Raw genomic sequence first — 20,591 nt, 5'->3', positions numbered from 1 at the left:
CTCGTCCGTCCGTTACTCACTTCACTGACTTGGCCGTCCCAGCCCTGTGACTCAGACCCACGGCCTTTCTTTCTGGGAAGAGCAAGGGCAGGGTGGACCTCCCAAGACTTGTGGAGTCCATCCCCCTCAGGAAGGCGCTCCAGAGGCTGGTCCAGTGACCTGGAATGGGGGGGGGGGGGTGGCGCTGTTTGTGAGAGTCAGTCCGAGCAAAGGCAGAAGTGCAAAGCGGCTGCTCCGGGGGGCCTCCAGCGCCGCCGGGCTGGGGAGTAATACGGTCACCTCTGGGCGCGTGTACAGAAAACCCTGCACAGGATGATGGGGGTCTGTCTGGGAAGGCCACCCCACAGAGCCAGCTAGTAAACCGCCTTTTTGCTTTGTCTTGCAGCGTTCCTCCCCCATCCGTCTCTAGCAGAGTGTCCAGGTTTGTGGTGAAAGCTTCCTTCTTTGGATTGGTGTGCTACGGCTTCTACCGGGTGGGAAAACGGACGGTCAGCCTGATCCTTTCCATGACAGCCACGCAGTCGTGTCTCCAGAGACTGGCTGAGCTCAGACCTCAGAAATAAGGCGGCGGCGGCGCCGACAAAGCCAGGCGGGCAGCAACCAAAAACCAGAAAGGGTGCTAACAGTCACACACACGCAGGGGCCCGCGGGGGCCGGGCCCCGGGCCGACCCCGTAGCTGTGGCCTGATCAGCAGCTGTCGACTGAGCGGCAGCGCCTGGGGTCATGTTCCCACGGCTTTGAGAGTCTTCTGACTTGGGTTCCTGCCCCCAAGAGTCCCTGGTGGTGGGTTCCTGCCGAGCAGTGCAGGGACAGCTGTGGACCGAGTTGGTATCATGATACCGTTGTTAGTTCTTGGTGCCGAGCACCTATAGGATAAGACGATTTAAGGATCATCTTGTTCCGGGGAGAATTTTATATCGATCATCAGAGAGAGAGAGAGAGAGAGTGTGTGTGTGTGTGTGTGTGTGTGTGTGTGTGTGTGTGTGTGTGTGTGTGTGTGTGTGTGTATGCATGCGTGCGTGCGTGTGTGTTGGGAGTGGGGGTGGGGCTCTTTTAAAAGCCCCAGCTTCTCAAACAGGCCTGTTTGCTGCAGACCCGTGTCCCCGTGCGCCCGCCCCGCGCCCTCCCTCCTGGACCCTCCTCCACAGTTGCCTTCAGCCCTGGTCTCATAGCTCCTCATCCCCCATGGCCCAAGGCCCAGGCCCTCAGCAGGGCCCTCTCTCCCCACGGTTACAAATGCTGGCTAGGAGGGGGGTCTGAGCAGGTATTCTTTAGGAGCAGTTGGGGGAGGCTGCCCCACTGACCGGTGTCCCTGCTGCTCCGGGCCTTCCCCGTGGAGCTTTATTTGATAGAAATACCCTTTCTAGGCTAGTCAGCAGAACGGGGCTTGAGCTTTGGCCTGGGGGCTCGAGTGGTATAGTTGGGGACCAACCGCTCTGTTGGCTGGAGGGTGCGTGGGCTTTGCCATCCCTTGGATCCATCCAAGAAGTCTGGGCATCCGCAGCTCACCTGCTTTACTCTGCCCTCTTCTGCTTGCACACCTGTCTTGGACACCTCTTCATTCCAAATCATGGTCTGGATTGCCAGGGTCCCGGTGCCCTCAGCCCCTGTGGACTCTTGGGAGCAGTCATGACTGCCCAGAGGCTAAGGCTCTGGCTGGTGCCCCCTGGCTCTCTCTCTAGGCCTGGCTACCTCCTCAAGGTCTTTCTGTGTCTCCCTTGCCAGCCCTTGTGGGGAGGGGCTTTAGAGACACGCTGGGTCACCTCTCGCCATTAGAAACCACCGAGTGAAGCCCCCTGGCCTGTGTGGGCAGGCGTGGGCAGGTGTGCCTTCGGCCAGCCCCTGATGGGGTCAGTGCTGAGGAGCCCGGCCATGAGCCTTGGCCTTCCTCGGCTTTTGGGGCTCAGCCAGGAGGCCCGGGCTCTGCTTTGCCTTCTTGGGGTTTTTTTGTTTTTTGCTTTTTTTTTTCTTAAGGTATTTCTAGCTTGTATAGTTCTGTGTGCTCTGCTTTAAAAAATCTGATAAAACCTCTGCTCAGGTAATTTGAATTAAAAAGTAAACTAGTTAAATGTCAGATGAGCCTTAAGCTGAGTTAGGGCCAACATTAGGCTTATCTCCAAGCCAGTGGCCTGGAAGTAGGGAGGGGTGGGCTGAGGCAGCTTCCAGGAGATTGGGCCCCGGCAGGAGCTGGGAAGGACAGGGTGTGACCGCCAAGCACCACAGGGCAGGGGAGCCTTCGGCTGCAGCCTGTCTTCTCCCCCCCCCCCCATTTCCCCTCTGCAGTTCTAGTCCATCCATCCATCCATCTTCCTCGTGTGCAAACCTGCAAAGCCGAATCGTATTAGGGGCCCAGTGGGTGGTTCTCTCGGCCCAGGCTGTTAAAGTATTGTGAGCCCCCCTCCCCAGCCTGTGTTCCTGGGCTCTGTGTGTGTGGAACAGGGGCCCTGGCCTTGGGACGCCCAGAGCAGTCTGTGTCTCGCTTCGTTGTCCCTATCCCACCCAAGATTTCTCCCAGGGCCAAGCTGGGAGGACAGTCTGTTGGGGTGCCCTCTGCCCCCAGACTTCCTGAGGCTGTGACCAACATTGTATTGCCTTGGATGCCCAGTGACGCCCATGCTGCTGCTGGGGGGAGGGGGGGCGGGAGAGAAACTTTCGTCTCCCCATTCCATAAACATAAAGCACCTAATGTATGCCAGAGACAGTCACCATTCAAGTGGAGCTTCCCTGCCCTGGCTGCCCACCCTCCGCCCTCATTATCTCTGTGTAGAGCAGCCTGGCAATGGGCCAGAATCCAGCTGTGGACCCACTCCCTTGACTCAGTGTTGAACCAAATCAGATGAAGTATAACTGGCTGGAGAATGTTTCCCCAAAGTGTCATGGAAGACCGCGGGCCGGCCTGGTGGGCAGAGCCCACTGGGCCCTCTCAGAGGCCAGGCGCCGCGGTGTCTTAAGTGCCACGTCGTAGGACAAGCTGCAGCTCTCTCAATCATGTCCTTCGTGTAATTCAGAGATTTGCAGTTTCCTTGTGAAATGAAAATAAACTTTAATTTTAGAAGACTCTGTTTCATTGACTTTATTATCTCCACAGGGGTATTGGGACTGAGAAAGGCCCGGCTGTGGGGTGGGAAGGGAAGAGCACCTGACCTCAGGGCAGGTGCTCTGAGCGTGGTGGACCAGAGAGGAGGCCCAGGGAATAACAGGGAATAACTGTTATGTCCTGCAGGAGCCTACAGTCCCTGGGAGGAGACTGGCTATGGGCTGGGCCAGGTTTAAATGGATGGACAGGACAGGTGAGAACAGTGGGGTCCTCTACAGGTGGGCCACAGGAGGTAGCCATGGGGTGGGGACAGGGGCCACCGTTGAGGCGCTCAGGGTCAGAGGATTCTTAGGACCACCTGCTCTCTGGGTAAAAGGACAGTGCCAGTTTAGCCCGGAAGGTGATGTAGAGAAAGCCGCCCTGTCTCTGACTTGTGCCTCTCCGTTATCCACCCCCTTAAGTCTCTCACCTCCTAACACTCTAATTGTTTGACCCCTTCCCCCTCCGCCTCGCCCCTCAATCTCTCCCCCTTGTGTTTGGGATAAAATGCAAACTCGTTAGCCTGCTATTTAAGACACCCCATTCAAGGGGTGTCCAGAGAGGACCAGCACCCACCGTGTGAGGGCTGCCCATGCACCTTTGGGGCCCACCTTCCCCCAGATCTCACTCTGGCTCCGAGAAGCTGTAGCAGGTGCAGCACCGGACACTCCCTGGTAAAGCCATCTCGGCAGACGGCCCCAAAACCCGCCTGCGAGTTAGGGGGTGCCCACCTCAAGCACGCGCAAATGTCCCCCTTGTGGAATGGGCGGAGGAGAGTGATTTACTCCAGGGGCCGCCAAGGCGAAGGCGGCCGAAGCCTCTGAGGAGCGATTAGAGCTCGGCAGACGTCGGAGACGCCAAGGTCAATCCACGGCGTCCGGCCGTGGCCTGTCATCCCGACTAGTCCTGCCACTGGGCGTGGATGGCTGGGAGAGAGCGAGGTTGGCCACAACTCTGCCTCAGTTAGATTCATGCACGAGTGAAGACATCACCTGTGCCCAGGGACAGAAGACTGCTGTGCGTGCAAGCGATGGACAGCTAACGCAGGCAGGATCCGGGGGTCAAGGGGGGGCAGCCAGAGTCCTCCTGAGCAAACATTCAGCTTCCACTGGATCCCAGGAGAGAGCAGGTAGTAAGCTCTAGAGATATCAGTACAGGTCCAGAGACAGTCACATTCTAACAACGGAAGACAACCCATAAAGGGGCGCTAGAAGGTGGGAAGGGTGGGTGTCCATGGAGGGGGAGTAGCGAGGTGACAGCCGAGAAACGATAGCGACAACTGGGCGCTGGTGGCCGAGGGAGCCAGGAGAGGGCAGGGTACCCGAGGAGAGGAGGTGAAGGTGATGGCACAAGCCAAAGAGGCAAGGTGAGGAGTGAGTGGGAAAGGTGATGAGCCCTGACCACTCCCAGCTGCCCCCTGGACTTCTCTCTGTGTGTCCATGGGTCTGATTCAAGCCTATCGGAGAGTCCTGGGGAAGGGAGGTCAGTGAGGGCATCTGGGCCTCCACCTTCTCACTCACCATTTTCCTTCCTGAGCCGAGTCATTTCTCCTTTGCAGAGAAAACAGAGAATGGGATGTGAATAGTCCGAGCTTCCGGCCACCAGAGGTTACCGCAGCACCCTTCCCCCTGAAGCCTCAGCCCCAGATCCTCATTCTTCCGGTCCTCACAACTGCCTCGTTTTCCTTTAAAGTCCCGCGAGGAGTTCTGGGCGAGACCTTTTCTTCCTCCAGTCTCTGTGCTAGAAGGACAAGTGGGGAATAGAAGGAAGAAGGCAAGTGAGGGGGTGTCTCTGGGCCCAAATGGTCATTCCCAATGTGGGTGCAGCAAAACGCTTTTGTTTGACCGTCATTCTACCTATTAAAACTGCATTGAATTATTATTTTTTTTTAAGGAAATGAGACTTGTCCAGCATGGGCTGTTTTTGTTTTTTGTTTGTTTGTTTGTTTTAGTGAGGCAATTGGGGTCAAGTGACCTGCCCAGGGTCACACAGCTAGTAAGTGTCAAGTGTCTGAAGCCGGACTTGAACTCAGGTACTCCTGACTCCAGGGCCAGTGCTCTATCCACTGCGCCACCTAGCTGCCCTGAATTATTTTTAAGATCCCAAGTTGTCCAGAACTCCCATTTTGAGAAATCTGAGGCTTGGTAGGACCACGTGACTCGATGCAGCAGGGAGAGCGTTCGCAGGCCTACGGACCAGTGAGCTCCTCAGGACAGGGACTGGTTCCTTCGTGCTTGGTGCATGTCGCCGATGCTCACGGATGCCCACTGATCCACTGGGTGTCTGTGGAGTGAATGGATAAGCCCGGCAGACCAGACACCTCGGAAGGATTGGTCTGAATTGCAGGTGCAGGACAAGCCTGAGCAGGAATCCCCTCTCCAGGAGCCTGCCCTAGACTTAGCCCAGTGAAGCGGCCTCCCAAGCCTCTCTTTCCTGGGCTAATCCTGTGGCCCGGTCTCCATGCTGGGCCTGCTCTGGCCCTCATCTCTCCTCAGCTGTGGTGTCCAGGCCCATTTGTAGATGAGGACTCACTGGGGATGATGGATGCTTTGGATCCCAGGGAGGGCACCGTATCCAGAAGACCAGCCAAAGCTCAGCAGCCAGGGATGCAGGTGAGGGCAGTGTCACTGCACTTTGGGGCTTTGTGGTTCCCCCCCGCCCCCCGCTCCCCCCCCCCCACCCCGTGGGACACCTGGCCTGCCGCCATCCCTGCCCCTGATCTGGCCAGAGCTGCTGCTCCACCCTCCAGAGCCCATGATGCCTTTTGTCTCCATTTTGTATCTCAGCTCGCCTGTCTCCCCTCCCCGCAGACTCCTCTCAGCCCGGGGCCTGCTCCCTGTGCCAGCCCTGTGTCCCCCTCAGGGAGGGCAGCACCCAGCCCTGGTTCTGCTTGGTTACAGGAGATGCTGCCTCCCTCCTGTTGACTTAGGGCTGGGTCCCCTTGGGCTAAGCGGAGATGTCAGGGGAGGATTGAGAACAGCTGCTCACACATGCCCCATGGCTTGGTCAATGGCTACCTTTGTTCCTGAGAAGTGTCAGGGTTTGCCCTTCCTGCCCAACCCCAGCCCAGCACCCACCTACCCTCGGGAAGAGGATTCCAGAGATTACCTTGGAGGCTGGGAGGCACCTGGAGAGTCCATCCAGAGGATGGAAGTCAAGCTAGGAAAGCAAGGGACTGACTCAAAGTCACAGAGAGGGGCTCTCTGCAGGGCAATCACCATGGGCCAAAGGCTGGGGGCAGGACTGTCCCAAGGGCTCCTGCCGGGCAAACCCCATGAGTCTCCCCCATGCCCTGACCTCGGGGAGCACTCAGTCTAGAGAGAGTCTAACCTGGGGGACCATCAGTACCATGGGTACAATGGAATGGGGCAGACACAGGGGCTCCGTGGGCCCAGAGAAGGGAGAGAGACCCCCGGCAACTAGGAATGGGGCCTGGGGCTGCAGGAGTGGGGCATGGCTGTGGCAGGAGGCTGGTGGTTGGGAGCGAGCCGGGGCAGATTCTGCTTCTCTGCCGCTTTGTCAGTTTTCAGGCCTTCACTTATGCCTTTGTTCAAGGCCAAGGCCTGGATGTAAGTACCTCGGATCTCATTGGTTGTTTGGGGGCCAGCTGGAAAGGGCAACATTCAAGTTTCTTTTCACTCTATTCCAAGGCAGGCCTGGCCTGGACTCTGTAGCAGGGGCCAGGGATCCCCAAATGCTGACCTGAGGCTGGGTCGCCCAGGTAGCCCGTCCTCGGTGAGGCGGAGCTAAGTATGCCTTTTGGGGACCCCTTTTTCCCAAGACAAGGTCGTTACCCTGATGGTAAACCCCTGGCTCACTCAAAAGAGTGAGGGGGAAGAGGAAGAAGGAACCTTTGACCGAATGGGCCCAGCCCAAGCACACAAGGCTCAAGCCCTGTGGGGTAGGAAGTTCCACCCAAGCCAAGTGGGGCCACCCTGCCCCGCCCCAGGTGCCGCCCTCTCTCAAGGGGCATAAACAGCCTGAGCCTCAGACAGTGGGGCAAGAAGGGAAGACCTGGCTTCTGGGAGGCAGGAGACAGCTCAGCGTAAGCCAAGCCCTGAAGGGATTGGGGGGGGGGGTTGGGGGCTCAGAGAAGGGGTTGGGGGCTCAGAGAGGGGGTTGGGGACTCGGGGGGGCTGGGGGGCTCAGAGAGGAAGACATGAGGGCTCTGAGGAGATAGGGATTTAGAGTGGAGAGTGCAGACTCACAGAGGGCAGTGGGAGCTCAATATTCAGCCATATCCCCTCCATCTCTCCGGCCCAAGAACAATGGCACTGGTGACTCAGGTCAGCTTCGTCCTTCTCATCATCTTGCTCTCGCTGCCACCCGTCAGTCCAGGAACCCTGAAGAGGCGGGTGAGTGTCCTGCGTTCTTGGGGGGGCCTGGGGGGCTTGTGCCCCTCCCTTGCTGTCCTTGCTGCACAGGTGGTGTGCTCTTTCTTCTCTCCCCTCCGTCTGGTTCCTGCTGGGGGTCCCCATTTTCTCTCCAGACCTTAGTGTTTTCTCCCTCCCGGGGAAGGCATTATCTCCTCTGAACATCCCCTGAACTGCTGGGAAGCTCAGAGCCCCCCAGCTGGTGAGCACCAGAGGAGGGGCATCCCCCCAGGACCACCCTGGAGGCCCCTGGCAGCTGCCTACCAGCTCTCTTTGTATGGGTCAAGGCTGAGCACGCTCTTAGCCCTCAGTGGATTTCATTATTGGCTTGCTGCCAGGTGTAAGCTGGCAGAATGACCCAGCCTGGGACTGCTCTGTCCAGGTGGACACATCCAGCCCCCCCCCTTCCTGCCCCGGGACCTCAGGCTTCTTGCGTATCCAGTAGTGGGAGTCATGGAGAGGGCTGGACTACATACTCCCCAAAGTCTCTTCCAATTCTCCCCACCCTCCAGCCATCCGGCCAAGGGGTTTGCTCCTTGTCAGCAGCGAGGGCTTGCTTTAGACCTCAGAGGACCCCAGACTCTCCCCCAGGAGGCATCACAGGGGTACCCGAAGAAGGAGGACCCCTCTCCAACATAGCAGAGGCCCTTCTGGACCTCCTGCCTTCTCGGGGCGTCCTCCTCCTCCGGGGGGGGGGGCAGGCTGCTCTGCTCTGGGAGAATATCGGGACCCCAGGGTCAGGGCTCTCTGCTCCTTTGCAACTTCTGTTTGTTTGTACTCTGGAACCAAACAGAGCAAGGCCAGTCCCTCCTCCAGAAAACAGGTAGCACCCAGGCAGTCCCCAGGCTCAACCCCCTCAGGCAGGCGTGACAGCCGGTCCCCACGATGCCTGCTCCATCTTATCCGCCTGCCTCTGGACATGCCCCAGTTTATCAGCACCCTTCCTAATGTGTGGCGCCCAGAGCAGAACGCGTTATTCCAGTTGGGACCCCTGCCTCCCTTGTCCTGGATGCGTGCGGACATCACACGAGCCTTCTCGGCTGTCCCGTCCCACTGCTACCTCCTCAAGCTTATGATCCAGCCCAGCTGCCAGCTCTTTTCTGGACACACGCTGCCGGGCAGCCCCAGCCCCGTTTTCCACTTGTAGGGTTGGTTTGGGGAACTTCGGTGCCAGGCGATCCCTCACAGATTGAACCTTCTAAAGGGAGTTCCGCGTTGTCGACCCTGTCACCTGCAGTGGTATCCGTCCCTCCCGGCTCCCTGGCACCTGTAAATCTGACTCTTGCTCAGGTGTGGGGGGACTCCCTGTCCTTTGGCATTCCTCCCACCTCTGAGGTTCTGAGATTTTGTGGTTCTGTCACCTAGGTGACTCAGTGAGTAAACCACTGGGCTCAGCAAAGTGAGAGAGAGCCGAGTCCAGTCGCTATCTCAGCAGTCCTGTGTCAGGCAGTGAGACTCCAGGCAAGTCGTGTCACCTCTCTGCCTCAGTTTCCCCATCTGCAAAATGGGGATAATAACAACCCCTGCCTCACAGGGCTATTGTGGGGATCGAATGAGATGACATGTAAAGCACTTTGGTAACTTTCAAGCACAATGGGTATTAGTTCTTCTTACTGTGTCTTGCCCACAACAGTCTGTCATAAAGACTTCTGTCCATGACCAGATTTACCAGTTTAGTAACCTGGTCAGAAAAGACAATCTGGTTAGTCTGGGGCAACCTGTTTACCATGAAGTCCTGCTGACTCCTCATGATCACCGTTTTGCCTTCTCCACATTCGCCAACCACACCTTTTGAAAAAGGCACGCCAGCCTCCGACCAGGAGTGCAGATCACTGGCCTCGACTCTGCAGACTCTCTTCTCTTCCTGGCATGAAAATCGGGACGTTCGGGGGCTCCTCTCCCCTGAGAGCGGCCCGGCAATTATTTGGTAGTTCTAGAATCCAAGCCATGTTCACTGGCCTTGAGTTTGTTGACTGTGATCTTCCATCTTCTGAAAATCAGGACCATATTTATCCTTCTGTAATACCAATGCTTCTCCCATTCTACAGAATTATTCAGAGGTCATTGATCCATAGCACAGTCACCACAGCAGACTTTTCTTCCTGTACCCAAGGGCCTGGTGACCTGTGCTCATCAACAGGAGCTGTAGTAAAAGGTGGCAGTGGATAGAGTGCCAGGCCTGGAAGAAGGAAGACCTGAGTTCAAATCTGGCCTCAGACACTTGGTAGCTGTGTGACCTGGGGTGAGTCACTTTACCCTGCTTGCCTCAGTTTCCTCACCTGTAAAATGAGCTGGAGAAGGAAATGGCAAACCACTCCAGTATCTCTGCCAAGAAAACCCTAAATGGGGTCACAAAAAGTTGGACATGACTGAACAACAAAAGTTCTGCCTTCCCTGCTTTGTCTGTTATCACCCCCTCCAGCCCAGAGAGTAGGCCCATGCTCTCTCTGGCCCTCCTCTTTTCCCCAGCCTCACTGAGAAGCGTCTTTTGATTGTCTGCTTTCCTTATCAGTCGTAGCCCATTCTCAGCTTTGGTAGCCCCTCACTGATTCCCAGAGTGCTTGTCTTTTCCCTGTTTCGTGCCAGCCAGCCTGTCTCCTTTCTTTTTAAAATCGAAGTTGGTCAGTGGATCCACATCCATCTCTTTAGATAACACCCCCTTTCCTCCCCACCAAGACTGGTTCTCTTGGTGTCTTCAGAATTTCATTCTTGAGACGGTCCCCGTCTCTCTTGAACTGATGTCCCCTGTAGAATTCTCATCACTGCAATACCAGCCACCTTCTCTCTGTACCCCTGGAAATCTGCTCCCCACGGATTCAGGGAGCACATCAGGCTGCCCCCAGCTTTTCTCTTCTTCTCTACTACTCCAAGATGAAATGGGCACCTCCCTCAAAGGCTTCATCGTTTCTCTCTCACCAGTCAGCTCTTTCCTGCTGGTAAGAATAAAGGCCAGACCTCTTGTTGCTTCCTCCATTGATTGAGGGGGTGAAGTTATCATTAAAGCAAGACAAGAATCTGAGCTGTTTTTTGGACCGAAAGATAGCCTCAGCAGAGGCTAGATAATTGGGATTCTCTATCACTAGATAGATAATAAATAGTAGAGAGAGAGAAAGGGAGAGAGGGGGAGAGAGAGAGAGAGGGAGATGGAGAGAGAGAAAGGGAGAGTGGGGGAGAGAGAGGGGGGAGAGAGAAAGGGAGAGAGAGAGAGAGAGAGAGGGAGGGAGGGGGAGGGAGAGAGAGAGAGAAAGAGAGAGAGGGGGAGAGGGGAGAGAGGGAGGAAGAGGGAGAGACAGAGAGAAGAGAGAGTTGTGGAGCTAGATATGTTAGAGGGAGAGATAGAAGTGTAGATAGAGGGATGGATCGATAGACAGATAAAAGGAGAGAGGATAGAATGAGCAAGAGTGTTTCCCATGTGTCTGGCACTGAGTTAAGTGTAGGGGACATGAATACAAGTAAGCAAGATAGTCCCTGCCCTCAAGGAGGTTATATTCTCATAAGGAAGACAAGTCCCCAGGGGAGCTGGCAAAGGTGTATGGGGTACCGGGGGTGCAGACAGAATGGCGGAGCACAGAGATGGTTGGTTCTCTCCTCTTTCGTGATTTCAAGGTGATAACCTGTTCCTTCAACCCCTTCTCCGTGTTCTCCTGTCCAGGTGGTCTGTAGTGTACTTCAAGGCCGGCCTCTTGGGTCTCTCCCTTGATCTTCACCCAAATGTTTTCCACTGTGTCTTGCCCTGAGATACCAAGATGTCTTCACACGAGTCTTTCTCCTTAACAGACAATGCAACGTTAGACCTTCTCTTGATGACGTCTGGCCTGGGGGATTCACTCCTTCACTGCCAAGTGTTCCATGGTCCTTCTCCTTTCTCCTCTAGGTCACCGCCTTTCACCCCTCCCCCATCCCACCTGCACAGGGCAATGTGCTTCTCCCCTTCTTCCCCTCTTCAAATCCTCGGTTTTTTTCTTTTCTGGTTTTTGACCTAACATTCACCGCCCTTCATACCTTTTAGGCCAGCCTGCCCTTTGAGCATTAGCAGCAGCCATTCAACTGCTTTCCTACTTGCGGGGAGCAGAATCCTCAATGCTCGCTGTTCTTTCTGGCAGCTCTTGTGGCTAAATCCAATGACTGGACACACCTGTTTCCCTTGCTGGGATTTGTGCCAAGTGGGCAGCCATGTCATAAGGAAGCCCTTGGGTCTAGGCAGGCCACAGGGAGCAGGAAGAAGAACCTAGGCCTAGAGACAAAAGGTCTGTGTTCCAATCCACCCACATGGAAATGGTTCTTTGTGATCTTAGGTAATTTTTTCCATCTATAAAATGACAATAATATCTGTGCTACCCCCACTGCCACCTAGGGTTATAAATAAAGTTCCTTAACCCTTCAGTCGTGTCTGACCCTTAGTAAAGACACTGGGGTAGTATTTCTTTCTCCAGCTCATTTTACAGATGAGGAAACTGAGGCAGACAGGGTTAAGTGACTTGTCCAGGGTCACATTGCTAGGAAGTATCTGAGGACAGATCCGAACTCAAGTCTTCCTGGCTCTAGGCCCAGCACTCTGTCTACGCCGTCTGCTGCCCCAGCCATGTAGAAAGAAGAAGCATCCCAGTTGGCTCCATCATCACCAACATTCCTATAAAGCCAGAAGGTTTACAAAGTGCTTTACGGACTTTACCTCCCTAGGGCCTCACAAGGGCCTGGTGAAATAAGTATGAGTATTATGTTCCCATTTTACAGATGAAAACTGAGACTCCAAGAGGGAAAGCGACTTGGCCCCATCACCCACCTGACTTCAAATATACTTAACGGCTTCAGCTGGGAGACAGCTGGAGCCACCCCCTGCAGCAAGAGGGAGGCAGGTTAGATGCTGTACTTGTAGCACACAGGTAGGATCTCAGGCTCCTGAGGCATCCTGTGCCACTTTGGGACCGTTTCCATCCCTGGAATTCAGCCTTTAACCCCTCCCTGCTGTGGAGGGTAGGCTGCAATGGCTGGTCCCTCCTGGCTGGCAGTGCCACAGTGGATGCTGACGTTTTACTCCTTCTACAGGTGCCAGTGAAAGCTGCAAAGCTGAGGAGTCAAGGTGTGCCCGGGGCCCTGGGCTGGGGGTGGGGAATAGAGGTCAGAGGTGGAGGCTCTGGGGGAATCCTTCCATTTGTAAGCTATGAATCTAAAGGATTAGCTTGGTTGGAAAACACGACCTTAAGCCTGACCCTAATGAGAGCCCAGCCCAAGCTTGGTCCTGGAGGTGACCATCCCCTGGAAGCTGGGCCCTCTCCCCTGGGAGATGGGACTGCAGAGGAAAGAGCAGGGAGAATGTCTGGGTCATGGGGGACAGTGGGCTTCCTCTTTATGAACCTTGCCTTAGCTATTGGCTTCCATATGTGTAGGGTGGGAGGGTAACTCCTGTCTCACTTCCTTAATAGATAAACACTCCAGTTTCCTCAGAAGCCCCCTCCAGAAAGCCTCCCAGGCTTGACCACCACCCATTTCCCACCTCTTTACTAGTTCTGGAGTCAGAGGGCCCAGGCTGGAATCCCAGCTCTACCATTAATTCACTGTGTGGCCCTGGGCAAGTCTCTTTCTCCCCTCGTAAGTGAAGTTGGATGAGAGACCTCTGAGGTTCTGTTGGTCTGACTTGGTAAGAGACAAGTGAACAGACTCAGAGCCCCTGACGCTTAGGGCTGGGCTTTGGAGAGACTGGGTGTGAAGATGGATGGGAGAATGAGCAGACAGGTAGAGACCCCCCTGGGCAGAGTCCTCAGAAACCCCATGCTCAGCTCTGCTTCTCTGGCCCCTGCAGGGAAGGACTGCTCCCAGATCTGGGCAGACAACCCAGAGTCCCCTAGCGGCGTGTATGTCATCAAGCCAAACGGGGCCCCGGATGCTTTTCAGGTCAGTCAAACGCTCACTGTGTGCTAGGTCCTGCACTAGGCATGGAGGATACAGACAGGCGAGACCAGGGTCCCTGCATTCACAGGGCTAGATCCCGATGAGGGGGTGAGGCCCCCCCAAGTCACAGAGGGGATGGGGGTGGTCTCCGAGGGGAGGCCTCCTGCAGCAGGCCAGGCTTGAGCTGAGTCTGCAAGGAAGCGGGGGAGCTCAGAGGTGGAGGTGAGGAGGGAACAAGCCCAGAGATGAGAAGGGGGAGTGGTTGGAGGAGGAGGAGGAGGAGGGAGGCTTTGTATTTGGGCCAGGGAGGCTCCTTTGGCTGCTGGCTATAGAATGGGTCGGAAGGGAGAGAGACTCGAGGCAGGGGCCAGGGAGGAGAAGGCTGCGACAGGCCGGGTGAAAGGTGAGTGGAGAGAAGGGGTGGTGGAGGGTAGATGTGTGGGGCCAGCTAAGAGAGAAGGGCAGAGTGGGCAGATAAAGGGGCCCCGGCACTGCCTGGCTCTGTGTGGCACTTGGGAAAGCCCCTCCTATCCCTGAGCCTCAGTCTTCTCCTCTGTAAAATGGGAGCTGGGAGGAAGGGAACATTTTAACCCTTAGCGTGCCGTAGAAATGAGAGGTGTTTTCCATTGTGATCTCTGAGACGATTGGAGGGGGGAGGAAGGTTGTATTCCACTGTGGGGTGAGATCACACATTAGGAGGACCTTTTCATCTGGGGAGCCCGGAAGCGGGATAGGAGGAGGGTGAAGAGGTACTTCTGTTCTGGGAGCCAGGGATGGCGCCCAATCTTTCCCTATCTGAGACAGCTGCTTCAAAGAGTCTGTGGGCTGGAGGGAATGCCCCCTCCCACCTCCCACGCACCTTGTAACCCGCCAGGCTTACTGTGACATGCAAAAGGACGGCGGCTGGACCGTGTTCCAGAGGCGCACAGGGGGCAAGGGCCAGCCTTTGGAGTTTAACCGGGTCTGGAGGGAGTATGACTATGGCTTTGGAGATGTGAAAGGTGAGGAAGCTAGCATCAGGGGCATCGTGGTCCTGGAGTGTTGCCATGGGACAGCTGTGCGGGGAGCAAGGGGGTAATAATCGAGAACATCAGACAATTGTAGGTAATCCCTAGAACACAGAACAATCCTCCCTCCCCCCATAAAAACACAAACAACGGGATAATCTTGGACAATCCCTGGAGCAGGGGACAAATCCTCCCACCTAGCCACCCTCAGGATTGGACAAATGAGGGCATCAGATAACTGAAGATAATCCAGCAGGCAGAGCTGAATAATGAAGCCTGTCTGATACCTCTCCCCCTCTTCCACCAAACTGGGATAATCCAGAATCATGCACAGTCCAACAGTGGAAAATTCCCCACAGCACTGCCAGCCTAGAACACCCCACCCTAAAAGTGGCCAGTGCCAACCATCAGGGGACCCCCCAGCCTAGTCTCTGATTGGAGTTCCCTGGGTGCCCTGTTCCTGCATCTAGCTGGCTGGCGTGATCACATAAAGTCAGGGCTGCCCGGGGGAGCCAGTTTGGGATGAGATGTTGGCCATGGGCAGCTCCTTTCCAGGAGAGGTACTCAGCTTAGCACAGGCAGGGAGGGGAGACTCGAGGCGGGGGACAGACAAGACCATCAAGGTCTGACACCCTCCAGTGCAGGCCTTGCCCCCTCTGCTGCCCAGTGGGACCCATGGGAAGGCAGCAAGTGGCTAGGGCTACAATTGGCTAATCCTTTTCCCCTGGGGCTTCCATCATGGGGGTCCCCTCCCTTGCAGGTGAACACTGGCTGGGCCTGTCAAAACTTTACTCCCTGACGCACCAGCCTGGCATCCGCGCCGAGCTGAAGCTGGAGCTACACAACTTTGAGAATGAGAGCCGCTATGCCCTGTATGATTCCTTCCAGATCAGTGACGCATCCAGTTTCTATGTCCTGTCCCTGGGCAGATACTCTGGAGACGCAGGTGAGCTCAGCTCTGCCCAATGAGGGAGTGACCCGTGCTCTAATGGGGTAAAATTGAGCAAACAGAAATTAAATTCCTACTGTATGCAGGGCCTGACTTTAGCATAGAGGTCCTCAGCATTCATTCATTAGACTTTAATGCACACATTCCTCAATCCTTTAGAGCACTTACTGAGCATTTATGAAGCTCCTGTTGTATGTAGCATGATGTCTAGCTCCCAAACGAGTAAGATAGAATCACAGAGAACCATGAGTTACATTGATAAGCCCATGAGAGAGGGCTCCGTGAGAAGGGCATTCCTCAGGGGCCAATCACTAAAGGCTCCCTGGAGGAAGTGACATTAGCATTGGGCTCAAAAGGAAAGGTAGAAATCGAGTAGGTAAAAAGAGGAGATGATGTTCCAGACATAAGGCAGGATAATCTGGGGGTCAGAGTCACCCCATTTGGCCAGAGCATAGAGTGTGTGATGCACTAAAGCTCAGAATGAGCTGGACTGGTCAGGAAAACAAGGCAAAGTTTCTTTTGGCCACAGTGAGGCACTGGAGAGGCAGGACACAGCTGGGGGAGGCTGGTCACAAGGCGGAGAAAACAGATCTGGTTGTGTTCTGCTTCTGTTGTATCTGTGGAGGGTGATCTTTGACCCAAAAAAGGCAGAAACAAAAGAACAAAAGAGCCAGAATTGAAGGAATGAGATAGTGAGGGAGCTCCTAATTGAGCTTGATGAATTCAGCCCTGGCAGATGGGCTGGCTGGACAGCTATCAGTAATTTCTGAAAGGTCACAGAGAATGGGAGGAGGGCCCCGCAGCCCCCAGGGTGGATGTCCTGATGGTCCACAAGACAAAGACAAAGAACAGTCTTCAAATGACAGGCCAGTGAGCTCGACTCCTGCCAGAATTCTAGACCATGTTCTTTAAAGGGATGCTCAGTGAATACTTAGAAAAGGAAGCAGCGACCTCAAAGAACCAGGATGATCAGATTAACTTCCTTCTTTTTTAGATGAGTAGAAGAGAATTCTGTAGCTATTATTAACCTAGATTTTACCTGAGCATGATGTCAGTTAGGTAATAACACAGTTCAGTGTATTCAGAATCAGTTGAATGGCTGATCTCAGAGCAATAATAGCTCAACCTTCCTAGACGTTTCTAGTGGAATGCTCCAGGGATCTGTCCTTGGCCATAGACTATTCAAAACCTTTACCAATTCCTTGGATAAAGGCAGAGATGGAATGCTTCTTAAGTTTATGGATGGCCTAAAGCTAGAAGGGGCAACTAACATGTTGGATCATTGAATCAAGATCCAAAAAGATTTCTATAGACAGTAAATTCCTATATTTGAGTTCCAGTAATGAGTTTCCCAAAGTAATAGATAAAAGAGGCATGACATCTGACAAAGATCCTGGAAGTCTTAGTGGACTCCAAGCTCAGTATAAGTCAGCAGCGTGACATAGCAGTCCAGTGCAGTTGTAGGCTGCCAAGAGAGTTGTGATGTCCAGTGTTTGGAGCGTGGTGGTTTAAGAGGCCACTGAGGCCAAGCTAGGGTGTTCTTACAGATTAAGGAATCAGCAAGCATCTGTTAAGCACCTACTATGCGCTGGTCACTGGGCTAGATACTAACGTAGGACAATGCCTTTCTTTGAGGAGCTTCCGTTTTGCTGGGGGGAGATGACCACTGCACAGATAAGTAAAGTCAGGCTATTAATCCCCCAAAATACAGTGATTGGGAGGGGCTGGGGTGATTCCTAGGATTCCTAGCAGAGGAGGGCTCTCCAGCTGAGCCTGGAAAGAGAAGGTGGCTCTAGGATTAGCATCCGGACCCTGGACAGAGAGAGGACTGGGTCCCAGACGGGAGTGGGAATAGGGTGACAAGGAATTTGAGCCTTGACCAAGGACAGAGAGGGGGCCTGGAAAGAGAAGGTGGCTTCAGGGTCAGTACCTGGGTCCCAGACAGAGGAAGTAGCCCTGGTTAGCACCACCTGGTCAAAGGTGGAGGGTGCCTCATCCCTGAAAAGAGGAGGTATTCACAAGTAGTGGCCTCATCACTGCATAGACTTAGTTCAGAGGAGATGGCACTTCTCTGTACCTGAGCCCATGGTCCCAACCACTGCTCTTTATGTACAGGAGATTCCTTCCGTGGCCAGAATTGGTCAGGAGCATCCACCCAGGTAGGTAGTGCCTTCAGCACCGTGGACAGGGACCATGACTCCTGCAACCCCTGCTTCCAAGGTGATATAGCCTTCAACGAATGCAGCCATCAGAATGGGGATGCAGGCTGGTGGTTCAGTGACTGTGGGGTGGCCAATCTCCATGGTGACTGGCACCCCAAGGAGGACTACAGAGGCTGGGGCTCTGACGTCCACTGGGGAACCTGGAGCCCAACGGATTCCCTAAAGGCCACCGAGATGAAGGTGAAAACTGTGGTGACGGCAGCAACCAAGGCTTAGGCACCAAGGTTCTTGTCAGCTGCCTCAGGACTGGATCAGAAGCATGGCATGCCCAGAGAGCCAATCCGAGGGAGCCTGGGGGTGATGGTGGTAATCAAATAGGACTGAGAAATTGGGGGGCAGGAGCTGCTGGGCACGATGGGTACAAAACGTCTGCTGTAGACTGGGGAAATGATCAATAAAAACAGAGATTCAGCTTTCTTGGTTCTGTCTCAGTTGGTGCCTACAGCCTGCCTTAAATCTGCCCCTTCTCTGGGGAAAGACAGGGCTAGGAGGGTAGAGACAAAACTTTAGGGGAGGCCTCTGCTCCAGGGGCAGACAGGTAGGAAGTAGAGCTGGCCCTGGAGAAGACAGTTGGCCCTAGAGCCCCTGATCTGAGCAAGTAGACCTGACATTCAGAGATTCATTTGGGGGGACTCAGGTCCTGCTCTCAGGGAACTTACAGTCTATAAGGAGACAGAAGGAACAGGCCCTGGTTGTTGTCCCTGGGTTCTTGTAGTTTCTGAGAGTCTCTCTTTTATCAAAGAGACACAAGGAACGTGAAATGTCTCTGATATAAACCTGACATTCCACACAGATGTCGCAGGCCAAAAACCACTCCCCAATAGATTTGGTCAAAGGGCATAAACAGTTCTCAAAAGAAAAATCTCCCTTTTAACATGAATTAAAAAAGAATGTTCCAAATCACAAATAGGAGAAGCGCACCCCAAACATTGCACCCACAACACAGATTGTGCCTCACACCCAGCAAATCAGCAAGGATGCCACATATGCCCTGAGGAGGTCAGTGGCAAAGAGCAAAGCTCTGTACCCCAGAACATTGGTGCCAGTCCATCCATTGAGAAATAGCAGATCACAGTGCAGGAATGTCATGGCTTCTTACTGTGCTGTCAGGAATGATGAACGTACAGTATATGGAGCAGTGCAGGAAGACTTGCATGAACAGATGCAGAGTGAAGCAAACAATCAGAAGAATGCTGGACACAACACCTTCAATATACATGGAAAGAGGGGGCAGCTAGGTGGCGCAGTGGATAAAGCATCGGCCTTGGATTCAGGAGTACCTGAGTTCAAATCCAGCCTCAGACACTTGACACTTACTAGCTGTGTGACCCTGGGCAAGTCACTTAACCCCCATTGCCCCGCAAAAAAAAAACAAAAAAAAAAACACACACAAAAAATATACATGGAAAGAACACAAAGCGTGTGATTACGATGAGCCCATGACCTTGCCGGCATCACTCGGCTTTGGGACAGATATATTTCTATTGAGTCTAAGAAAATAACAAGGACAAAAGCCCACATTTCAACAGTATTTGGAGGTTTCTAAAGTTCTTTCCCTACATGATCTCTTTTAAGTCCCCACTATCCCTTGATGTACTTGTTGTGTTGTTGTTGTTGTTTTCAGTCATTTGGTCATGTCTGACTCTTCATGACCCCATGGATGATAGCATGTTTTCTTGGCAAAGATACTTGAAGTGGTTTGCCATTTCCTTCTCCAGTGGATTAAAGCAAACAGAGGATAAGTGACTTGCCCAGGGTCATACAGCTAATGTGTGAGGTTGGATTTAAACTTGGGTCTTCCTGACTCCAGGCCCAGGGCTCTATTCACTGAGCCACCAAGCTGCCCCTGTCCCTAGTTTACCAGTGAATAAACTGTGACTCAGAATAGTCGATTGCCTTGCCTGGGGTCACACGCCTAGGAAATATCTGACCTGGAATTTGAGTTCAGGTCTTCCTGACTCTCTAGAGGTAGGAGACTATGGGTGTGGAATGCTGCACTTACTACCAGACACCTTCAATGTTTTGTTTGATTTTCCTGAACAAGGAGCTTTTTCCTTTCTCCTTTTCGATCTTGTTACCAGGATCCATTGCTCACTAGGTAGGAATACATTTGGAAGTGAAGGTGATGAGATTTTTTTTTAACCCAAGTCTCCTTCACTCTGATGACTCTTGCTACCTCATTTGTCTGGAGTGCATGTCTTGCTTCCCTCTGGATACAATATTTCCAACTGATCAAATTCAAAGCCACAGTACAGCAGGTGGGGGTGGTGTGCGCTGGATAGAACACTGGGCTTGGAATCAGGAAGACTCATCTTGTTTGTGTTCAAATCTGGCCTCAAACACCAGCTGTGTAACCCCGGGTAAGTCACTCACCCTGTTTGCCTCAGTTGCATCATCTGTCAAATGGGATGGAAAAGGAAATGGCCAACCATTCCAGTATCTTTGCCAAGAAAACCCCAAAAGGGGTCACAAAGAATCGCACATGACCGAAAAAATTGAACAACAAAGAAGGGAGGGGGAATTTTTCTCTCCCTGTCCCTCCCCAGTGTCTTCTCCACAGGTAGATCCCAGATTCCAATGTCTCTCAATTTCACACTGTCCAGGGCTGAGCTTTTTAAAGCCCTAAGTGGGTATGGTCAACGTGTTCAGACAATTGTGATTTTTGCCTTCTTCTTTTTCTTTCTTTCTTTCTTTCTTTCTTTTTTTTTTTTTTTGGTGAGGTAACTGGGGCTAAGCGACTTGCCTAGGGTCACACAGCTAGTAAGTGTTAAGTGTCTGAGGTCAGATTTGAACTCAGGTCCTCCTGACTCCAGGGTCAGTGCTCTATCCACTGTGCCACCTAGCTGCCCCCATATGTTTTTGCCTTCTCGATTCACTCAGAGGTATTTGCCCTCACCAAGGGATTACAAGAAACCCTACATCTCAGTAACACATTAAATGGTCCCTAGACCAGAGTTATCAAACACTCTGCCCAGTGGCAGCTCACTGCCCCAAACACTCCTGAGTATGGCCCAGACCAGATTAAAATATAATTGGGGGGGGCAGCTAGGTGGCACAATGGATAGAGCACCGGC

At 53.6% G+C, this 20,591-nt stretch overlaps 2 protein-coding genes and 1 long non-coding RNA gene across 5 annotated transcripts in view; 2 read left to right on the top strand and 1 right to left on the bottom strand.

Moving 5' to 3' along the window:
* TRABD (TraB domain containing) overlaps positions 1-3,058 on the top strand; it is a 36,470-nt gene extending 33,412 nt beyond the window's left edge. For all 3 annotated transcript variants that reach the window (XM_043965449.1, XM_043965450.1, XM_043965448.1), the window contains one exon: positions 386-3,058. In XM_043965449.1, the coding sequence (XP_043821384.1) occupies positions 386-563 (178 nt within the window). In that variant the 3' untranslated portion in view covers positions 564-3,058. The remainder of the gene's footprint in view (positions 1-385) is intronic.
* Positions 3,059-3,567: 509 nt separating this feature from the next.
* LOC122727731 lies at positions 3,568-7,718 on the bottom strand. The gene is made up of 3 exons (XR_006353193.1): positions 7,286-7,718; positions 4,598-4,817; positions 3,568-4,253 (listed from the first exon to the last, which is right to left on the bottom strand). It is a non-coding gene; the product is annotated as an uncharacterized LOC122727731 (long non-coding RNA).
* LOC122727726 (angiopoietin-related protein 5-like) lies at positions 6,975-17,933 on the top strand. Its single transcript, XM_043965457.1, has 7 exons — positions 6,975-7,122; positions 7,342-7,432; positions 12,497-12,530; positions 13,251-13,342; positions 14,214-14,340; positions 15,107-15,292; positions 17,411-17,933. Exons 2-7 carry the CDS (start codon positions 7,346-7,348, stop codon positions 17,731-17,733), a joined length of 849 nt encoding a protein of 282 aa, XP_043821392.1. The 5' UTR covers positions 6,975-7,122; positions 7,342-7,345; the 3' UTR covers positions 17,734-17,933.
* The last annotated feature ends 2,658 nt before the right edge of the window (positions 17,934-20,591 follow it).

This window comes from Dromiciops gliroides, chromosome 5, assembly GCF_019393635.1.
Source record: "Dromiciops gliroides isolate mDroGli1 chromosome 5, mDroGli1.pri, whole genome shotgun sequence".
NCBI lineage: Eukaryota > Metazoa > Chordata > Mammalia > Microbiotheria > Microbiotheriidae > Dromiciops > Dromiciops gliroides.
Note: the sequence above shows the minus strand (reverse complement) of the source record. Positions and strands in the feature narration are given on the sequence as shown.